General features: G+C 37.3%; 1 protein-coding gene across 1 annotated transcript in view; it reads right to left on the reverse strand.

Moving 5' to 3' along the window:
* The window catches only part of LOC140169391 (uncharacterized), a 319,476-nt gene that overhangs the window by 95,481 nt on the left and 205,890 nt on the right, over window positions 1–18,105 (reverse strand). Inside the window, 16 exon segments of the mRNA XM_072192648.1 lie at window positions 360–506; window positions 1,072–1,224; window positions 2,201–2,293; window positions 3,644–3,781; window positions 4,440–4,592; window positions 5,159–5,257; window positions 5,661–5,810; window positions 6,263–6,505; window positions 12,551–12,691; window positions 13,042–13,197; window positions 13,593–13,691; window positions 14,605–14,898; window positions 15,830–15,928; window positions 16,602–16,745; window positions 17,315–17,467; window positions 17,859–17,996. Of these exon segments, the coding sequence (XP_072048749.1) occupies window positions 360–506; window positions 1,072–1,224; window positions 2,201–2,293; window positions 3,644–3,781; window positions 4,440–4,592; window positions 5,159–5,257; window positions 5,661–5,810; window positions 6,263–6,505; window positions 12,551–12,691; window positions 13,042–13,197; window positions 13,593–13,691; window positions 14,605–14,898; window positions 15,830–15,928; window positions 16,602–16,745; window positions 17,315–17,467; window positions 17,859–17,996 (2,400 nt within the window).

Consider the following 18,105-nt stretch of genomic DNA (forward strand, 5'->3'; position numbering starts at 1 on the left):
TAGTAAACTTTTATATCATAGGACAAAATGTGTGTCTTTACTAGCATATTCTATTATACTAATTTCTCTGGACATTTGGATGCATTGAAATAGGTATTAGTATTTTACTCTGAAAAATGAATATAACAAGGCCGTAGAGCTAGTTTTCATGCCCCTCCAGTGAACATTGGCCTAATCCTACCTAGAACAATATGCAGGAAGTGTCATTAGAGTCAATAGTGTAAACAGAACTTTAAAAATGTGTTAAGTATGGGGAATTTTAAAATCACTGTGATATTGCAGTTGCCATGACTTAGATCACAAAGGTGCCAGTAGCATCTAGACTGAAATTATTTCTATACATGTATGCAGATACTTACCAATCACAGTGATAACATGATTGTATGATGTAGGTCCTACTTCGCATGCATAGGTACCAGTGTCGTCAAGTTTAAGATCAGTGATTGTTAGACGAGTTGAGTATGGAGACATCTCTTCTGTAAACACACGTCTCTGTATGGGTGCACCTGGACAAGAAAATAATACAATAGAATTAAGCAAACTCATGCAAGATCAAACAAAGAAGTGTAAGTAGTTATATCGCTACAGTCATCAGCTATTGTACTTCTGGTGTTCAAATGCAAAACTGTAATCGCTTGTTATTTTTAAACCCAAGTTTGACAAAACAATCCAAAATTAAAAAAATATTCCCTTTCAGACTCATCATTTATTTACTAAACCTGTAATTGACCACAACATTTATCCCTCTCAACCAGGTTACTAGTCACCATCAAACACTCTCCTTATTGACTGTATGTTAATTACCGATCAATCAACACAAAGAATTTCTTTTCAGCATACCATATAAGGATATAGTGGGCTGGCCTGACAGAAAGTTCTGTGTGTATAGGTTAAGCCGTTTTCCAACCACATCCTTATGAATATAGTGGTTTTTAAACATGTTTAGGGGGTGAATTAGCCATTCAATTTACACAGACAATTGAGTGATACTTCATCAACTGTTTCAACAAGCCAATCCACCCCTGATCAAATGATCTATACAAAACTAAATTCAATTTTGTAAAATCTTACCAAGTAGTAACGGTGAGACAGGTTGTCCTCTCTTATTCCACCACACTGGGTTGCCATAGGAACTAGTATCAGGTACTTCACATGTAAAGCTGGCATTCTGTCCTACCCATAGGGTCTGGTCTTCTGGCTTGGTCACTACGATGAACCCTTCAACTGAAATGAGCAAATTAATTGGCCACCCTGTTAATATCTCCAACTTAAATATGAACAATTAATATGTAAATGGATCATATCAGTCTCATTGGCTGATACAGCAAAGCTGTGTTAAAGACACTGTTAGTGATTACCAAAAGTAGAAAATCTAACACAAATTTGAAAGTTGTGCTAACATACTCTTTTTTTTTGTGTTCCACAGGGCGCAGTGCTTTGATGCCCTTTTATTCATATCAACAAAATGATCACAGTTAGGCCTATACACAGTTATACATAGCCACAAAGAAAATAATTACATTAACACACATACTCTGCTAGTGATATAAATGCTATAATAAGCATAACATTGGACATTTTAGTTGTCAATGTTGGAGGATTCTGCTTATACACTTGCAGCTACATGACCTTGAATGGATCTTCACATTTTGTCAGAACTGTTGCTTTTTACCTTCTCTGTCAATTTCTTTCACACATTCTTAAAGGAGTGTGACCCAATCAACAACCTAATCTCCCATATTTCTTCATCCAAACTGAGATTTTGGTATTTTTCATTTTTTTTTTCATTACCCCAGTTAAATTTAACACCAGAGATATGTTTCATTTAGATGATGTGAACAAAAATAAGGTGAATTGTGGTAACTACAACCGGAAATACGTACAATCCTATGGGGCATTGCTGTACACATTTTTGCTCCACATATCAAAACCACTGGAGCAATACAATACAACTCAAACTTTGGAAACATATTTTTTTAATGGTAGGCCTCAAAGTAAGATAGAAATACAGAACATGAAAAAAATTAGACCACACCCCTTTCATGAGAATTGCATAGACAGATCCTTCACTTTTAAATCTATTCCTACAAAATTCAAATATTTTAGGTTTTGCAAGGATCACTAATACTGCCTATAAATATACTAATACTTGAATAAGCTTATCACTGTATGTACACTGGACTGTGCAAAAGGTTCTTACCAGGATTTTCACAAATGGATCCCGCCAGGCCTTCAGGGCATCTACATACACCAGTAACACAACTGCCACCATTCAAACATGGAGGCTCACAACCTGTTTAAGTAAAATAAGTTACTAAGTATATAATTTACGGAAAAGAAGAATAACAGTTCTGAAATTCATCAGGTTGTCCGGGCATACATAGGAACTAAAATTCTGTAAGCTGTCATTTTTTTGCATTGATAATATCAATAGACATCACATTTCCAGGGCTCAGTGCAACCCTACCGTGTCTCAATTTTGAGCAAAAATGAGATCCTGGTACCAAATTTTCAAAAAATAATGGGCTTTCCAGTGACAAAGACTTCTGTCTATTTCAAACCCCAAATATTATAGGCAATTTAATCTGACACTTCAACAGTTTTATTTAAAATAAGAATCAGGAACTGCTTAACTTAAACATGACCATTTCATTAATAATTTTTGCTTGTGATTTGTAATATGTGACCGTCCACGACGAATGAGCCGTAAATTCATCCCCCGGTCAATTTTGTTTTATTTCGTGTTTAAAAAATAAACATCATAAACTTAAAAATGGTATATCATTTGACTTCAAACGATATCCGGAAGCGGAGTTATGGTTAGTTAAACTTTGCTCCTTCAACAAAATTATAGCTTTTTTCTTTCTATGTGTGTCTCTTTTTCCACATTGCTGGCAATAAATATCAAACAGTCATAATTGGCGGTCATTTCAAATCATCCCCAAGTCAACGAGGTTTAAGAAGGTTCGCTCATTGTTAATTGTTGGTTATGCATACCTATACAAATAACCCACCACTTGAAAAGGATTTAGCAAAAGCAAACAAAGACCAGAGCTATTAAAAGTTCTATAGCCATCTAAGGTAGAAGCTTATTATCCACTTCAATAATAGGATTATTGATTGGTGTTGTGACTATCAAAATCAGACAGATGTCGCGCCAGCTTAAGTGACCGATGAATCTTAACGACCTTCGTATACATTTTACACCATAACTCAGAATACAATTTAGGGAATTTACGGCTCGTTTGTGCTGCCGGGTCACATATGAGTCTAACTTGCAGAAGATGGATTATGCTATCAAAACTTGACTTAATATTGTTTCTGGAACTGTTTATTTCCATTTTGTGTGACAAAATAACCACAAGAAATAAGAACCACACATCACACACTGGCACATTATAACATGAAATTACAATGGGAATATAATATGCATAGGCAGATAAGAAGGAGGAAAAACTCCTGCTTGTTTGGGGGACTTGAACCTCAGACCTTCAGATAGTGCGTCCAATGCTCTAACCATTTCTCTTGTGTGCTAGTGTGTAATGTTTGAGTGTGAGCCTCTTCTCTTTATAAGAACACCTGTATATAATGTTTTTACAACTGACTCAACATGCCTCAGCACACCTGATTGACACATACATACCTGTGATAGAGATGTCCAGAGGCACAGCTAGTGGGCTAGCTACACAGTAATAGAGACCAAGATCATCCATGGTCACTGAGAAGATTTGCAGACTTGTAGCTAAATCTGATACAACTTCTGAACTAACACGATCGCCACCTGGATAAAAAAATATGGGATTTGATTATTGCTATGCAAGCCAACTTGCAAATATTTTTTTTCACTTCTTTTTTCCGTTACTCTTTTGTTGTTTTCTTTCTTTTGTTTATATATGTGACCAGCTCCAACAAAACCTGGAACAAGTCGCCAGGCATGGTTTTTGAGTTATAGGCCTTCAAAGATGACATTCCCATTAAAAAAAAAAATCAAATTTTGGAATTCTTAATATCATGATATTTGACCTTGGTGGACTTTCAAATCCTTGAAAGTACTTATTAAAAAGAGGTTTATTTAATCAATAATTGACAGTTGAACTATGATAATCCATATTAAATCCTGTGCAAAGCAGGAAACTAATTAGTCCATTACTCAGAATAGCAATTTAGCAAAAAATACCAAGGTATCATTAAAAAAATTATCTATATCTTGAAAAGTATTGATGCGATGTATATAATTTTGGTATTATTTTAAAGCTTATTGTCACATGCTGACATTTTTATTCAAATCATGAAATGTCAAAAATGTGACTTGTTCTTGGTTTGTCAGAACGGGTCACATATGCCTTTATCTTTCTTCCTTTGTTGCCTGCTTCCATCCATTGATTGCTTTCAGTTAAGGAATTAGCCCATTATAGCATCAGTTTTATTTGTACACTTACCATTTTCTGAGGTCTCTATCTCTATACTATTGCGCATCCACTGTGGATGGTAGATGAAGTGGTCACCGCTGACAACACGGCAAAGGTATGAAATGTCACTGCCCACTGCTACCACCTGATTCTCAGGATGAATAATTTCAATGTAACCACCAACTGAAATATAACCAAAATATCATCCTTGATTCAACTATGATGACCATTTATAGCAACTGTGTTTTATGTTGTCACTATTTGTTACAGAGGGATGATAATGTCCATAGGTGTGTTCAGATGGTCAAAGAATTCTTGAAGATTGATGTATTCAAGAACAGTGGAGGTGGAAGCATTAAAATTTATGGAGGTCAGGGGACGAACATTTTTAGTTCCGGGTTTGCTCAGATCTACAATTTCAGACCATTTTAGCCTCAAATGAGGTGTGTTTTGCTATTTTGTGGACCTGTGTGCACGAAGCTAGCAATATATTGCAATTTTACCTTATTTAGGCCCACAAGACAGTCTTTTTCCTTCTTAAAAGGCAAATGTACAGGGCAATTATTGCTCTATTTTTTCTTCTTTTATGATATCTAGGGGGGAGTCACCCCCTGCTTCCGCCGCCTATGCTTGAGAATTGTGATTCCTATGTCAATCCTCAATTGTGTGCCACACAATTCTACCAACAAATGCATTTCAAACATATTTTCACTGATATCATTTTGCAGTTCATATTTACTATTGATTACCTGGTGTCTCACAGATATCTCCTTCCCATCCTTCAGGACAGGCACAGGCACCATTCAAACAAACTCCTTCATTCCTGCATACTGGATCACAAGAGGAGGCTGCATACAAAACAAAGGATAAAAGATTAATTATAATTCCTGCAGATAAACCTCTGCTACATACTTGGCCATAAGAGCTGTATGGTACACAAACATATGGTATATGTGTAGGATTCTCCTCATAACTTGCCCATTCTGGCTACAGTAAGATTAGGGGAAAATTATGGCTTTACAAATTCATGTCATTATTATCTACTAAAACATTGAAAGTACATGTACTGCATAGTTTTTCAATTTGTCTCTGTAAAACATGTTAATCGTTAATTATTTCACCATCGTCAAATTGATTTTTTGTTTGAAAAAAATTAAAAAACAAGATTGACTAATGATGATTACTTAATGATTGATTGATTAGTAGATCATAATCTATCAATCATTATTGGCTGGTTGATTTATTGATTACCTTCTCCATTGACATTTACAGTTACTGTCTGTGTGAGTGTTCCAACCATACAAGTGTAAGATCCGGAGTCATACGGCTGAATGTTGTATATCAGCAGCTCTGTGGCATGTTCTGAAGGTTGACGTGTACCTATTGCATCGTACACCATACCTGATGGGAAAAGTAGATACACATTCATTCAGTCTCATATTAATGGCTTATCTTATTGTTACAGAATAGGATTGGAATCCCTGCAAAATATAGTTTGCTCACTCAAACCAAACAAATACCTAATTCTCTCTAATAAATGCCCCTGGGGGCATGACATGTTTGAAATGGGGGAGGGGCATTTATTACAAGTGAATTTTGAAAAGTTTAAAAAGTAAGCTTAAAATCATCGATATACAAGTCACTTCTGGTTTACTTCGTTAAAATTATTTTTATCGCAAATTACTGCTGGGTCTGCTACTTTGGTGATCATGATGAACAAGAAGTGCCAGTTTTAAGCTTACCTACATGCTATGTCATGGCAATTTCCACATTTTGGTCATTGTTACTTGATGTAAGGGGCATTTATTAGAGGCGGATATTAATAGGAGCAAATACCATATGTTATATCTCACCTGATTCAATGGGACTATCAAATGGATCCAACCATACTGGGCTATCAAATGGAGAGTTCTCTGACACCTCACATACAAGTTTCACATCATCTCCAACATCAAAGATCTCTTTATCCAACGGTTGAATGGTGAGTGTTACATCCACTGGTACATCACATCTGAGACCCGTGTAAGAGATGGGGCACTTACACATGCCATCTTGGCATGTGCCGCCATTTTCACAAGGTGGCTCACAGGGTATGGCTGCAAACAGAATAGAAACAATGAAATTAATCCCATCGTCAGCATGTGTCTACCCCTTTGTGGTAGTATAAAAATGGTTTCATAAGTGTGAACTTAGTAGGAATAACACATTGCCAAAATCATAATTAAGCGGCTATTACATTTGAAATCTGATTAAGAAAATTTTTCCACAGAAGGAGTATGTTTTTCAAAATGGAATTGGCCAGGGTTAATTAACTACCATAGCAATAGGTGAAAACAATTTTGAATATATTGCGCTGCACTACAAGCAGGTTGAACTCATCACCTGTGGATGTCTGTAATCATAGATTGAATACAATACCTGTCTTTTCAAAGATACTAATCTTACAGGTGCGAGTTTCAGCATGACATGGTTCAATGCAGAGGTACCGCGTGAACGCACCAGTGCAGCACAGTATAATTCAAAAATAGTTTTCACCTATTGCTATGGTAGTTAATCCGATTATTATGTAACTTCGCCAGCGTATATCTGAAAGAATACTTATGATGTGAAAAATTACAATTTCAACTTTATCAGCCTTGCACCTAATTTGAAATAAGTAGCTCAAGTGTTGTGACAATAATTCATCCCAGCATATTTCATTTAATTTATGGTGCCCATGGCAAGAGATCAATATGCCTCAAGTGCACGACACCTTTAGTTGCATCAAGTGCATGTGCTATTGGTAAAGACGAATCCGACGAGCCAAGTAATGGGCAGGATTAAGTCGGCCAAAGATTGGGGCCATCCGAGCTCCGACGCCCACTCTTGCGAGCGCATCGGAGCACGTAGCAATTGAGCGTCATGGGAGCGGTAAACGCTGCATGCCTATGATACTGGTGTTGCGCAAAATGAATGGAAGGCCCCCAGCTATGGCCACCAGTGAGGTGTAGGAATGTGGCTTGGCGGATTTGTCTATATTGAGGGCATGTCTGAATGTTGATATCGGAAATCATCATTCTTCAACAGTTCCTTCATCAAGTAACATATTCATCAAGCCTGTCATTATGTTTTGGTTTGAAATAGTTCATGTCAGCAATTATATAGCTGGTAATATAGGGGAAAAACTTAACCAAAATCAAACATGCATACAGCTACACATACATACACACAAAAAATACACAATTGCAAGATTCCCTTTTGGCTAAAGCCAGGGGGATATTTATAATGGCTAAAGCCAGGGGGATGAAATTGTTGTGCTGCTATTATATATGTGCTTATTATCATGAATATAGTAGTATTACATAAAATTACACATAATTACACAGACACAAATGGATGTTATTTCTAGTCATAGTGTGTGATGATTACAACTTTGGCTATTACAGTGCAAGATTATATGATTGCTACAACAACTTTTTTTGCTGACACACAAAATAGTGCAGGGACTGATGACATTTGATGAATATCAACTGGCTTGCTCTATTTGACCTAATAAGTGCCTGTTCTGTAAATAGCCCTTCTTGTGGATTTTTCTCAACTAGGTTAGGTTAAGTGTCCATTTTCAGCACAATTGTACTGGCATATAATCACTTGTCATATTTTGTTGTAAACCTTTGATGTGCCGTGATGTTGCAAAGTTAGATCTAACAATGCGTTTGGCGCAAAGTTCATAAATTTTCACTCGGCAACAGCAGATCTCCTCATCAATCAGAGACAAGTGTGTTTCAACACAGTAAATAAGCAATGTATACTTAAAATACGCTCTCGTGAAAGGTTTACTGCAAAATATTACATCTCAAGCTAATAACAAGAATCAGTGTGAGTATTGAGTTATGATAGATATGACAATGATCAAGCCATTGAGTTGTATGACTCAGACACCTGTCCTACGGTTCATATTTCTTTATACTGTATTGCAACATTCATGAAAAATATCCACAGTTCAACTTTTGTTACTGGTAAAGGATCCCTTTAAAATGATACAATTAGGCATCCAGGTACTATATAGGTCAAATATGGTATAAAAAACTACACTAAACAAACATTCATGACAGGTTACAGTGTTTTGATCCACTTTAATGATAACACTTCTGTTTGCAATATTGCTTGCACTATCTTACAGCTTATTGCCATCATACTACACAACTCAAATTGTTTTAAATGATCAGACTCTGACAAACCTGATTTGCATTCTTTATTTTCTGTTCTCATATAGCTGACTAAAATGTTTATTTACTTTTTATTTATAACATTCAACCGAAGCCAGGCAAAGCCCAATAATGCTCAAGGGATGCCAACCGGATATGATGGGACAGGGACATGGGAAGAGGTCCAATTTTAGATGCAGGAGGAAAACCGGAGCATCCGCAGGAAAACCTGCAAGGACGAGCATGGATCGGCAACCAAACTCACATGTGGCAACACAGGGAATTAACCTGCAGTCATGAGAAGCGAGTGAGAAGACCACTACACTAACTTGTCCTCCTGTTTATTATTGTCACAGGACTTCAGTACTCAGTAGTGCAAGTGCTCTGTTGCCTGAACAGTAGTGAATGAAATGTCACTCATCTGATCCTTTTTAAATCATTTTGAGTTGTGTATATCTATACTGGAATCTATTTGCACATTTTTTTTTGCTACTTCTCGTGGTGGCATGAAAACATAGATTAATAATATACAGACAGCAGGCAAAGTCCCTGGCTTTGCCTGTACTTCTTGTGACTTGCATATTTATGAGGGCTGACTGTTTGTACACCTGTATCTAGCAAAAATGACAACCTATTTGTGACCATAGAGCTGTATTAGGGTTTATTATCAGCTCTATGGTGGCTGTAAGTTTACACAAAATATGTCAAGATCGTGCTTTGAAAATGGGTGTTGCATTTTTGTGTGCGTGCATGTTTCATGCAACTATTAGTCCCCACTAACAGATGATACAGGACTTTGCCTGTTGATGAATCGTCTGTATCTATATTAGTCTATTGGCTGAAACACACAGAAAAAATGATGATGGTATACACATGGCTACTGTACTTGGCAAAGAACAACTATAATATGCATTATACACCACACAAACACATAAGGGGAAGGCAGGGAAGGGAATTTTTGAGGGGAAGGTGTTTCTATTATTTAAAACTTACATGGAAATTTGGGCAGGCCAGGTGGAGGCGTGCCACATGTACAGTTTGTACCACATGTGCAATTACCTGCAAATTCAGTTTACAGTTCATGATCTGAGTTATACTTGTTAATATAGACATTAATAATAAATAATAAATGGTAAATAAATATACACACTGTGCAAATTTATCCAACAAAGTTGTCGAGTTCTAATTGTTAATAAAAGCATAATGACCTGGTATACTGATATATATGCCTAAATTAATATTAATAAATATAAGTACGAATATTATCCACTTATAGATGGGTGACATGTTCTACCTAACAGTTGGTTGGCAGTTATCACTGTTCATAATGCGGCAGAATGTGGATACATCCTGTTTTGCTGAGGATCCCTGCGTTTAAAACTTGTGCCTAATCAGATCAAGATCAACAAGGCTATTGAAAATCGGGCTATTCCAGTTCAAATCCACACTACCCCTGTGGAAGATTTTGGAAATATCTTCCATAGAGGTAGTCTGTTTCTCAAATGTAATTGGTCAGGGTTAATCATTTTGATACCCATACTCCCCCTGTGTTATGGCTTTACCCATATCTTACAAAACTGGAGTGAGTATTTCAAATGGAAGTTACCCAATTGCTTATTCTATTCAAAACTCATATTCCCTCTGTGGAAGACTTTAGCTAAATATTCCATAGGGGAGTGTGAATTTTAAATGGAATGGCCCGTAACACTGTCACCTCATCTATACACTGAGTACATATCAAGCAAAAACATGACTTTTGTTGCTCACAAAAACATTATTCCGTATATTTTTGGTAAATTTAAAGATGCATGACCAGATTTTGGTCCAACTGTAAATCTGACATTGAGGCCCATCAGGCAAACATTCTTATTCCAAATTTTGCTCCAGTGATTTTGATGTTAGAAGCAAAAAAGAGTTTAACTTAGTAGCCTAAAAAAAGTACATAACTTCCTGGGTAGCAACCACCAAACTACCATGTTTTTGTTCACACCATCTAAAAGAAACATATATAATCCTTTCATAGGGGTTATGAGAAAAATATAAGCTTTCAACTGATCCCAAATCAATATGGGGTAAAGTGGGGGATGGGTCAAGCACCTTTAATAGTTATAGAATCACATATATATTGCAACTGCAATAAAACCAATACAAATGATCCTTTTTGGGTGTTGAGGCCATCTTGGATTTGACAAGAATATCTGACACATCCAATGTCACAAGCTGAGTTATATAATAATTAACATGAATTATAATATAATAAACATTGACATTTATTAGCATCAGGAACCAAGTTAAAAATAATAAATGACTGAAAAACGTATGGAGAAGGGTAATTATGCAAACACATGGTACGCAAGCGGTAGCGAGGAAAAGGAAAACAACAGAACAGAACCTGAGGTGAAGGAAAGCAGCAACAAAATACTGGTTGTGAGGCTGAAGGGCAAAAGTAAGTCTGTAATGGATGCCATGGTATAACAATCGGCTGCAAGAAATCAAAGCCAGAGGAAGCCTAGATCCTAATTTAAGCCACACCAAGAAGAGAATATTATAAGTTGAAACAAAGGACCGTTCTGAACTATCTGTTGGTAAAAACTTGTGGGTGTTGGAGGCTGCACTAACTTCTGAATTATCAAATTTCCAAATGGCTGAAATATGTGGTGTTGGAGCTGTAAACATTGATAGCATTTAGGACATGGTGGCATGAGGAAAATGCTTCAAATCCCTGCAGCGCCAATATGTTGTACACTTGGGCAAGGCGCTCACCCCACCCAGGTGTAATCAGCATTCAAAATAAGCCCTATCGAAGTGCAATTTGCACCCCAAAATTCGTCTTTTGAGATACAACTTTAAAAGTATGGTGCAAAATTGCGATACCACATTGTACTGCCTTCATGTGTTGATTGTCTGAACCTGTATTTCAAATTGCTCTGCGTCAGATGAAATTGCACCACAACTTTCAAAATGGGGTGCAAATTGCACCTCAAGGTAAAAAAATCAATTCGAAGACTGGGTGTAATGGAGAGCTGTTAGGGGATAATTACAATTTAAGTGCTGAGAGGAGCTGCACTACCGACACGTCCTTGTCTGAAGCAAAGTTATTCAGATTTGTCTCAGTGTCAGCGGAATAAGTGGTGCTGAAGTGTGCTGGTACTAAGGCAAAGTGCACATTAAATTTAATTATTTAACAAGAACTACTAGCGTATCAACATCCACCTTACCCCAACGTCGACTCCAATGTCTGCGATAGCTGACTGAAAGCAATACCAGATAAGTGCACTATCCAATTATTGTTTTGAGTTCAAGTTCAAATAATTAGTTGATTGAAATTAATGTCAATATGAATTACTTAATAAATTATGAGTTATTAATATATTAAAGGACCCAAGTAGAGATAAACAGAAAGTTGCAACATCCTATGTAAGTTACTATGCAGAGTAAAGATCAATTTTGTAATATGTATCATAAGTAATTGGAATTAATGATAGAATCTATTGCAACATTTTGATGATTAAAGAAATCTTTTATCTTAAGGACTGATTACTTAGATCATGATGGGATAAAAGGACTGTTAAATGACAGAGATGCCAGTAGGTCCTCTTACATAAATCTGAAAATTATGCTGGTAGGCCCGCACTAGCAGATTAATTTCTTTTAATCAGAATTTTGAAAAAACTGGCATCTCTGAAATGAACCCAATATCACATTGCATATAAATGTAAAGCCTGATTATATTACTTTCTTACATTCTAAGTACATCATTTTCAAACTAAACAAGTATAATTTGGTTCACCTCAAGTTCGGTAGTGACGTCAATAGTTTTTTCACGGTTGCGCCACAAGCGTGCCAGCAAACCGCCTCTGTACGTGTGCGTGCACACTCAGCGCGTTAAACTTTACACGCACATACGTCACTACCAAACTTGAAGTGAACCAAATTATAGACTGAATACATTACCTTCCACAGTGATGTTCTTTGGATACCTGATAGGTCCTACCACACAGTAATATGTACCAGAGTCAGACTCTTTCAAGTCATCAATCAGCAGCTGAGTAGCAAATGGTGACAGGTCCAATGACCTCATACGATCAATAGTTCCTGTATGGGTCAAACATCAAAATGCTTGATTAAGTGAAGGCACTTGAAACAGGATTAAAGAATAAATTGATAGAATCAGTTACTTCAAATTTTTTAGACCTACTGAGCAGGAAATGAGACAGATCCAACGGGTCAATAAATAAATTTCATCATTCTAAGCGGAAATGCTTTTCAAAATATAGAAAATGGGACCATCTAAAAAAAAAAAAGTGTGAGCTTAAAGTCGCTATTAACTTGGGACATCACAACATTTTTTTAATTGGTGTCAGACCTTGTTTACTTTGTAAGAAATATATTACTTTATTGGAAAACACATCCTTAAGGGTTAGTTCCCATAATTATGATCATACCTGTTTCTTTTGTAGAGAGTAAGAACTGCTCATTAGGTCCTTCCCATCGTGGCTGTCCATAGTTACTATAATCTGGAGACACACAGTTGAATACAACATTTTCACCAGGCAGACGACGCTGCTTTTTAGGCTCCTTAATCTTTATAAATCCTTCCTCTGTAAAATGAAAGAGATGTTTGCAAGTTGCAATAATTCAAGTATGCACCCACTCTTCAAGAAATTATTAGCACACATTTCAAAGAAGTTAACAGTATGTGTCCAAACAAATTTTGGTGCGACCTCTTTTTCCCCCCATTTTGCGTAGATTTTCTCATTAGTCTTCTTAGCTTAAACTATTCTGGTTTTTGGAGACCTGCTTGAAAATGGTTAGTGTCATTCCTTGGTAGTCCCCCAGGGGCCAGGATTACTATTTTTTCTTTGTATTTTCATCATGAGTTATATTTTCCAGAAGTTGGCAAATTTACCTTAATTTGAACACAAGTGCAATTGGGGGACCAATTTTGTAAAAAAAAATCCCAATTACACATCCTTATCCAAACAGAAAGACTTACCAATTGTTTCACACTGTTCTCCAGTCAGTCCTTCCAGACACAGACACTCATTTGCAACACATGTGCCTCCATTCAGACAAACTGGTTCACATTGGGGTTCTGTACAAATGAGAGAGAGAGAGAGAGAGAACCTTGAGAGAAGAAGGTCATTTTAGAGGCATCACTGGCCTATTCCCATTGGAATCCATACAGATATACCCCCTGGTAGATGTAACCTTAATTTCCTACAAAGTGGTGTAGATTTCAAATGGATTCACCCATTCAGGTAACCTTATCTGAATTTCACACTCCCTGTGTGGAAGATCAAGTCTTATATAGAGGGTGTAGGTTTCAACTGGCATTACCCATTATATTTCTTGGGCAATTAAATAATATTTGTCTCTAAAAATGTCAACATTACAGGTTCAGTACCGTATATGCTCCTTTAGGCTTTACCAGCCGGTTTCTGTAACTTTGTAATTGAGCCACATGCAGGCTGAGCCAAAGACTAGGTCGATGTTCAAAAATGTGACAGTGGGATCACCAAATCCAGTGACGTCCTTCAGTATGCAGCCAGTTTTGTATCAAGCCCAGACTGCATGTAGCTCAATCATGAACAACAACAGAAACTGACAAATGCAGAGCAAATTTTGATGTAGGCCTACGCAGCTTCAATTGTTTAAGAATGTGTATCAGCTGCCTCAACATGTCACTGACTTCACCAGGCAAAATACATAGCTATCATGCTCAGTTGAGTTGAGTATACCTTGGAACCATTCTGAAAAAACCTCTTTTACACGGATATGTTATCAGGTTGTGTCAATTTTATAGAAAAACATGTATTAATGATTTGTACTTAATATAGCATATCTATGTTGCATACTGCACACAAATAGAGTTATCACCCCACACTGAGTAAACTTTTGTTGTCCCAATTATGCAGAAATATGCATAATTCGCTTTTACTGATTTTGTCCCATGCTTGGTCTCATAATGGCCAGATAAATGAGGTTGAACTGTATGCTACTATTACCTCGAACATTGACTTCAAACGTCTTGGATATAGGTCCCACATTACATGTATAAGTGCCAGAATCTTCCAGTTGTAAATCTGTGACAACCAGCTGTGTAGAATACTGCGACAGAGTCCTTGTGATGATACGATTTGTGTTCCCCTGAGTGGTTAACAAGATGTTCTGGCTTTGAGTGTCAGACCAGGATGGACTGGAGTAGGTGTTTGTCTGAGGTGCATCACAGATGACACTGATGTCATCACCAACAAAGAATGTTATGTCTGTGGGTTTACGTAGTGTGATGAAGGTTTCATCTGGAAGGAATTACAAATACAAAGTGCTAGCTTGTTAGAATTTGTATAGGGATGGCTTCAAAACCCCATCACCAGCGCCATGACAGAACCTGGTTTCTATTGCTCAGAACAACTGAACACAAACCACAGTTTTTGCCTCACACCAGCCAGACACTGTGGATTGTGGAGGATTACATTAAGTTGAGCCCTATTTATCATCATATATATTGGTATGACAAATTTGCCATATTGGATTACCATCACAGCCAGGATCAGCTCCCAAGTTCTCATCCATGTAACGGAGACAATAAGCAGTTTATCTTTGCCTAGTTATTTTTCATGAGAACAAACGGGGACTACACTTGCATTGCTACACCAATGCACTGGAGTTAACCCTTACTGATAACATTATGCACAGATTAAGTGCACACAAAAAGTTTAAGCAACAAGACAGAGGTACGGTTTAACTGTTTTATCAAATTTCCAATATGTTGCACACATCCTCATCACTAGGCATCTAAAACACACTTCTGGATACTTGCTTAAATAAGCCCACCATACAAATTACACACAGCATATACATACAGAATTAAAAAGCTGTACACACACACCCCTGTCTGTGTTTGCCTCCAAACGTGGACATTGTGTTTTGCTATCTAACCGAGGATGTGTGTATGATGTTTTCATCGCCTAACCGTGGACTAAAATGGCGGATTTTTTGTGTGTATAATACGAAATGGAATTTTAGCCATCACCCTGCGGACGGTAGTTTTTACACGTGTGGTCTTCGGTTTCAGGCAAATAGCGTTTAAAGCATCTAGCATGCATTTGAGGTCTTTTGCAGCAGTTTGAGACCGAGGACAGTCCTCGGTTGGAAGTAGGTCCACAGTTTAGGGTGAAAAATCTTGTGTGTGTCCTCGTTTGTCGGCAAACACGTACGCACAATTCTTACCAAAAGTGTGGCAATGTGATCCAGCGAATCCTTGAGGACATAGACACTGTCCATTGACACATGTTCCACCTCTCTGACAGGCTGGGTTACATGGTGGAGCTGACGGGGAAAAACATGACATTCAATTCAAGGTTGTTATTATGATTGTCACAAGAGCAGGCCAGGCCAATTAGGTGATTTCTTACAAACAAACAAATAAAACAAATCAAAATATTCTGATCCATCTAACTATGTGTAAACATACATTTATCAGCTGATCATCCTAAAAATACAAAATTTTATTGATCAAATACTTGAAGCTACATAGGCAAAGGTACAGATAATGTAGAAGTATCTGCAAGACTGCTTGAATGCCCATTTCCAATATCTACATCAACCTACAATCCCGGCCATAAGTCGTTGGAACTCTTGTGTAAAAGTAGGATTGTTTTAACCCGTAATTTAGTTATACTTAACATACTGAAATTTAGATTTCTTTGGTGTAAAGTCTGAACCTGTTCCTACTACTACAACCCTCCCCCTTCCCCACCAATCAATGTTGGATGTCTCTAAGGGTGCATGGTCAAATAAACAACTACCAAAATTGATCGGGGGAATGGGGGCTATATTTGCAGTACTCATGTTAAAGTGTTCAAACAATTATGACTGAGATTGTAATACAGACATTGAATGAGACAGAACTTATTACAAACAGACGCTAAACCAAATTGAAGCCAACACCTCCAACAATTCAGAGACACTGAGGACCATGTGGTATAGATAGTATACCTACCTCTAACATTGAGATTCATTGGTGCATCTAGGGGTCCTACTTCACACTTGTACTGTCCTGCATCTTCTACACGTAAATCATTGATGATTAGCCTGGTAGTGTGCTGGTTGCTCATCTCCTGGTATACACGCTGTGGTGGTCCAGCTGAAACACAACAATAAATAGCTTGATAACATACCAAACTATGTGACAGGTTTATGTATTGATTGACCGCCAGGTAATTTCCATCATGGAAATAGTCTGCATCTTGTGACATGATATAAAAGTTCTTGCCAAGCAGGGTAAAAATACAGAGTCTGTCTTATCTCAAGTTGAGAGTAACGCCATTTTGGATTTCATAGTGGCAGATTCAAGTCACATGCGCTGACCTAATCCTGCGGGTTGAATATACACATGATGTATCTGTACGCTGGTGATACAACCTCATAAATGCATTGATTAGAATCTGCCACTGTGAAATCCAACATGGCATTACTCCTCCCCTCCCATCCCATCCCATCCAACCAGAGCTAACCAGGGTTGCCAAAAACATTTCAACCCAAATCGCGAGTCAAATAATCCAAAAGTCGCCCAAATTTTCTCTTTACCATTGGTTTCTATGAGGCAGGAAATTGTCAAAAGTCGCTGGGGAAATCTTCAAAAGTCACCCAACTGGGCTACCAAATCGTGGGTTTGGCAACCCTGCACTCACCCAATCTCAACATCATACTTACTAATCAACTGCTTGGGTACAGGCTGTCCATTAGGTAATTTCCATATTGGTAGACTGTAGGTGCTTGCAGAATCTACTTGACATAGAAGGTTCATACCCCTGCCAACTTCAAACAGGTTCTGGTCTATCTTGGGCACCATTATCATATATTGACCTGAAAATGGAATGTAATGAAAAAAAAATTGCGATAACATTATGTTTCTTTAAATTACAGCATATAATACAATACATTGTATAAACATCACACAAACCTCTACTTAAAATGATGTGTCAAATCAGCTGTGCAGGGACGTAAACATTCTAGTGATTCACATGCTCAGCTCCATATGTACCATGTGAGAGTTGCAATCCCCGTTGCAATATGAGTTACAAGTTACTAATAAAATTCAGATTTTGCAGTCATATTCCAGTAAGCCACCCCTTAATGGATTGCAACAGGGCACCTAGTGGATCACTGACACAAGGCATTTGCCATGCATTCCCTATGTGAAAATTGTTTGAGCAAGTTTACTTATAGTATTATGTACAAGCATCAGTGCACTTACCATTGACATTGATATGATAGGTGTATGTGAGTGGACCAGCCCGGCATGTATAGGTACCAGTGTCTTCTCTGGCCAAACCAGCTATAGTTAGCTGACTACTTAGTGGAGACAAAGACTCAGTGTACATGTGCTCTGTGCCTGTTAAGAAATGTTACAAAATAAAATTAACAAATGAGAGATAAATCGTCTACTTAAATCTATAGGTATTACGTTCAAATGGGTAAAGATTAACATTTGTTCATCCTAT

Source organism: Amphiura filiformis, chromosome 14 (assembly GCF_039555335.1).
Source record: "Amphiura filiformis chromosome 14, Afil_fr2py, whole genome shotgun sequence".
Lineage (NCBI taxonomy): Eukaryota > Metazoa > Echinodermata > Ophiuroidea > Amphilepidida > Amphiuridae > Amphiura > Amphiura filiformis.